We start from the raw sequence: 4,556 nt of genomic DNA, 5'->3' as shown, positions 1-4,556 counted from the left end.
ACAACTCTTTGTAATAAATGAAAAAATTTGAAACATACAATTGTCAATAAATTTTTAAATTCATATTAAATATATTAAAAAATTTAAAATAATTATATACTAACATTAAAAAATTATATTAATATTATTATATTATATGATCTTTGCATCTCATAAATATGGTCTATTAAATTTTAAAATTGTCATATACATTTAAAATTGACAAAATAATTAGAAAGACCATTAAATTCCATGGTCAAAATTGAAACTGAATTGAAAAGTCATTTTTCTAATACTTTCTGCAGTGGATAGCTGGCATTTAAATTTTAGTTTCTGCTGATATATATGAGTTTATGTAAATATAATGCAAGTTTGTAAGTTTTAGAAAGGTCGATCAATGATCTATATAACGCGGAAAATCTTTTATAATCTTTAGTGCAAATGGTGAAATTTGATGTTTGATGCTGCGAAAATGGCCCTTAACTTTGACTGTTTGTCAAACCTTATGTGCGAGGAAGATGCAGATTGGGATGATGAGGTCACAAGTTCGAGTTTTCCCGAGGACAAGGTCGAGAATTTAAAGAGCATTGAGCTCACTAGACTACCAGACTTTCCTGTTGAAGACGACGAAATGATATCTTTGTTAATGCAGAAGGAGAAAGAGCATCTTCCCCGGGAAGACTACGTTGAGCGTTATCTAAACCTCGATTTAGATCTCACGGCTCGTCAAGAAGCAATCAGGTGGATGAACAAGGTATATCAGAGCTCAGTCTCGAGAAAACTAAAATTTTGAATCTTGTTACAGATTATTAAGTTTATTTCAATACTGTGTAGATTACGCGACGGTAAGAATAGGAATGCATTAACTCCAAGAAAATAATTGCCTTATATACAATTTGTTTTTCTGTATACGAATTAAGGAGTGGATTTAATTGCAGGTTGAAGCGTATAATAATCTGAGACCGCTTACAGTATACTTATCAGTAAATTATCTGGATCGCTTCCTGTCAAGCTATCAATCGCAGGTAAAGCATCGTTGAGGCCTCACTGCTACATTCTGCATTGAATATTAATTATTGTACTGTTTAAGTTTTCTTTGTGTTTCATTTGTAAATACTTCTGTTAAACAGCAAGGTATAGGCTGTCCGTTACAGTTATTATTGGTTGCGTGCCTGTCACTCGCAGCTAAAATGGAGGATAAGGTTCCGCCACTTACTGATTTACAGGTAAAATAGAGTCTCAGCTCTATTACAAGCTTCAACAATTTCCGACATGGTAAAAGCGGAGCAGTTATGGTAAAAAGTCAGAGACCTTCTATTTTCAATTTCTTTACGCGGTTCAACAATTTTCGATTTGGAAAAAACTGAACAGTTAGGGTAAAAAGTCAAGGCTTTCTATTTTCAACTAATGTGCAGATCGGAGGTGCAAAATTTGATTTCGAAGCTCAAACAATATACGAAATGGAAGTCAAAATCCTGACAACATTAAAATGGAGATTATGCTCCATTACACCTTTTAACTTCATTCATTACCTCCTGTTCAGACTCAAAGGCACCAATGCAGTGCCTCAAGATTTGATATCTCAAACAGTCGCCTTCATTATGAATACTACTAGAGGTATTCAGTTACAGTACAACCTCTGGAATGAAAATTGTTGAGTCTACTATATCTATAAATATACCTTTCGGTTCTGACAAGCGCCTATTCAATGCATTCAATATTGCAGTGATTGATTTCTCGGTTCATCGCCCATCATCGATTGGTGAGGCAGCCGTTATGTGTGCTTGTGAGGAGGTTTTACAGACAGAATCAGCAAATTGTAAAGAAGCCATACTATCTTCCAGACAATTCAACAAAGTATAATTTCAGTTTTAAATATTTTGCTTCGATAATGGCTTATTTAATCTTTAAACTTTATTTCTTTCCTAGCAAATAGATTTGGCTTATTTTATCTTTGAACTTTATTTTATCTTGAAATAGATTCTCATGAAAAAAAGTGCTCGGAACGCAGGGTAGATTTCTGGAGAACTAAATGTTTTACTCTGTTTTCTGCAGGAGAAAATCATAAGCTGTTACAATTTAATGCAGCAGCTTGTGATGGACAATTTCTCTACTACAAATAAGATTTCAAGTGGCACCTCTCACACTCAAAACACCAATTCGTCTAAAAGGAGTAAAATCAGCCATGAAACATTGTACATGGCAGTGGATCAACGATGGTAAAAAAAGAAATCCCCCAAATAAATTTTGCTAAGATTATAGTATTTACTGTGATTTTTCCAAACGATTTGTAATCCGAATCGGTATAGCTCACGAGTAAGTGAATGGATTGATTTAAGTCAATCAGTCGGTCACGAGACTATTTCGGCCTTTTTTGAGAAATTAAATATTTTGGATTTGGTGTATTTTGAAGATAAACACTCGCATTGGATTTCTTCTGTTTTTCAGAGATTGGGATTGAGTTATTGCATTGCAATTTGTTGACTACTCGAATGTTGTGTTTCTCTGTAAATCTCAGTTAGTTATTATAAAATAAAAGATTTAAGTTCCATTTGGTTGTTCAGTTCCAGTTCTTTTCTGGATTACGCGTTTATTTCTGTCCGAAAAATTACGCCTTAGTTTTATATTTAAAGAAGTTCAAACTTTTCTCCTATCCATCTTAAATGAGTTCGTTTTCTATTTTAAAAAATTCAAACTTTTCTCCTAATAATTATCCATCTCAAAATCATTGACTGAAAGGCAACACCCGTTCAATTAGGAGATAACAGGGACTTTGGGTCTACGCAAATAATAAACCCCACGTCATGATAAGCCATTAATACAGAAGTAATGAGTTCGACGGTAATAATATTGAGTATGTTTTCCAAAATGATTCCCAGTTTACCACCGTATTCCATTTCCATTTTTCATTTCGAGTGTTGCATTTTAAAAGTCTTGAAGTAGATCATCCAATTCAGTAGGATGTTTGCATACATTTTTTAGCACAGGTCTTTGTATTTCTACCATTCTATGCACCATCGTCTTCAACAGATTGTGTAGCTTTGCTGATTGATGGCTCACGTTGGGATGATTAATGGTTACCATGAGAATGGATAAGCAATATAAGGTTATTCATAGGATATAGTTTAGATTAGGGGAAAAAATATTTAAGATGGGCAAAGATTGTTTTAGTATTTTATATTAATAATAAATTATCATTAAAATAATTTTATCATGTTCATAGAGCTTATTCTATAGTATGAAATTAATTAATTTTATTTGTGTGTAAATTATTAAGTGTTAGATATTTTAAAAAACATGATTACATAAATGATTAAAGAGTTTTCTATGGATAATATTAGAAGAAAAGTGTGCAGTAATTAGTAAACACAATTTTAAAGATTAGACATCATAATTTCTATTATAGGGATTTTTTTAGACACCTTTTATTAATGAGCATATTTGAGGCATTATGTTTGATGATGTAGGCTTGAACTTGAGGCTTAAGTAGTGAAATTGGAATGTAAGATACTATAAAAATGAGAATAATTAGACGAATGTAATTTTGAGAAGAAACAAAAAAGGTGCACAATTACTTGGTCCTATCTCCTATTCTACATTAATTGTTGTGGGAAGTTTCATTCTCTAGTCTTTATTAGACACTCGCTAGCATTTTCACACTAAATTGAATTGTTATATCAAATCTCATGTAACATTTATTTTCAATATAACTTTCCTAAAGGCTATATAGGAGGAGATCGACCACAAGAAAGCCAAATGGAAAGAAAACATGCTCTTTCTCTTTCTGTTTCTATGGAGCCCTTTGTGTCCTATGGTTAAAGATACTCCTGATTCGGGTACCCCAATCTCTGCTAATTATTCCAATAAAAGAATTTATTCTTCTGATAAAGTGCTTAGTTTAGGTAAGGATTGGCAAGAAAGTAATGCCAACGACCAGTAGGCCATCTCTTTGTGTCTATGACATGTAGCTCGTTTACATGTAGTTCTAGGTAGTTTGTGCTAATGGTTGTCCTTGGTCCTTTTTGTGTTTAGTGGTCTTTAGTTTGTTTTCTGGTCTTTAGTTTGTTTTTTGGTTTGGACTCTTTTTTATAGGTGTGCAGTTCTCATGCACCCTAGGTGGTGCTTTCTAGCAAATATGTAAAGGTACAGGCCTATCCCGCTTTTTATTAATCATAACATTTATTTTCAATTCCTTGTGGATTTAAATCAACATAGCCTTTCTTTCTTGAAGTATGAGTTAATATATTTTATTAAAAAAACTTATGCATCATGTATTAATATAAATTTATGTGTTATTATATGCTTTTATTTTGATATGATTTGTTTTAAACTATTTCTAATTTTTTGCTTACTAATAAAATTCATCATTAATATATAGATGTATCATGTAAACTTTTAATTTATTTTGATCTATATTTTGATAAAATGAATTAATACAATTATAAATCACTCATCGACACACTTTCTGTTGGAAAGAATGTTAGATAAAACTAGAATTTTAATTAAATTTCGGAAGAAACAAATGTTATATACATTACACACACACACACACAAATATATAATTTGAGAAGAAAAAA

At 31.7% G+C, this 4,556-nt stretch overlaps 1 protein-coding gene across 1 annotated transcript; it reads left to right on the top strand.

The window, feature by feature from the left end:
- The first annotated feature begins 451 nt into the window (after positions 1 to 451).
- LOC131049319 (cyclin-D4-2-like) lies at positions 452 to 1,637 on the top strand. Its single transcript, XM_059210564.1, has 4 exons — positions 452 to 733; positions 918 to 1,004; positions 1,110 to 1,205; positions 1,395 to 1,637. Exons 1-4 carry the CDS (start codon positions 452 to 454, stop codon positions 1,635 to 1,637), a joined length of 708 nt encoding a protein of 235 aa, XP_059066547.1.
- Positions 1,638 to 4,556: the final 2,919 nt, after the last annotated feature.

This window comes from Cryptomeria japonica, chromosome 8 (genome assembly GCF_030272615.1).
Source record: "Cryptomeria japonica chromosome 8, Sugi_1.0, whole genome shotgun sequence".
NCBI lineage: Eukaryota > Viridiplantae > Streptophyta > Pinopsida > Cupressales > Cupressaceae > Cryptomeria > Cryptomeria japonica.
Note: the sequence above shows the minus strand (reverse complement) of the source record. Positions and strands in the feature narration are given on the sequence as shown.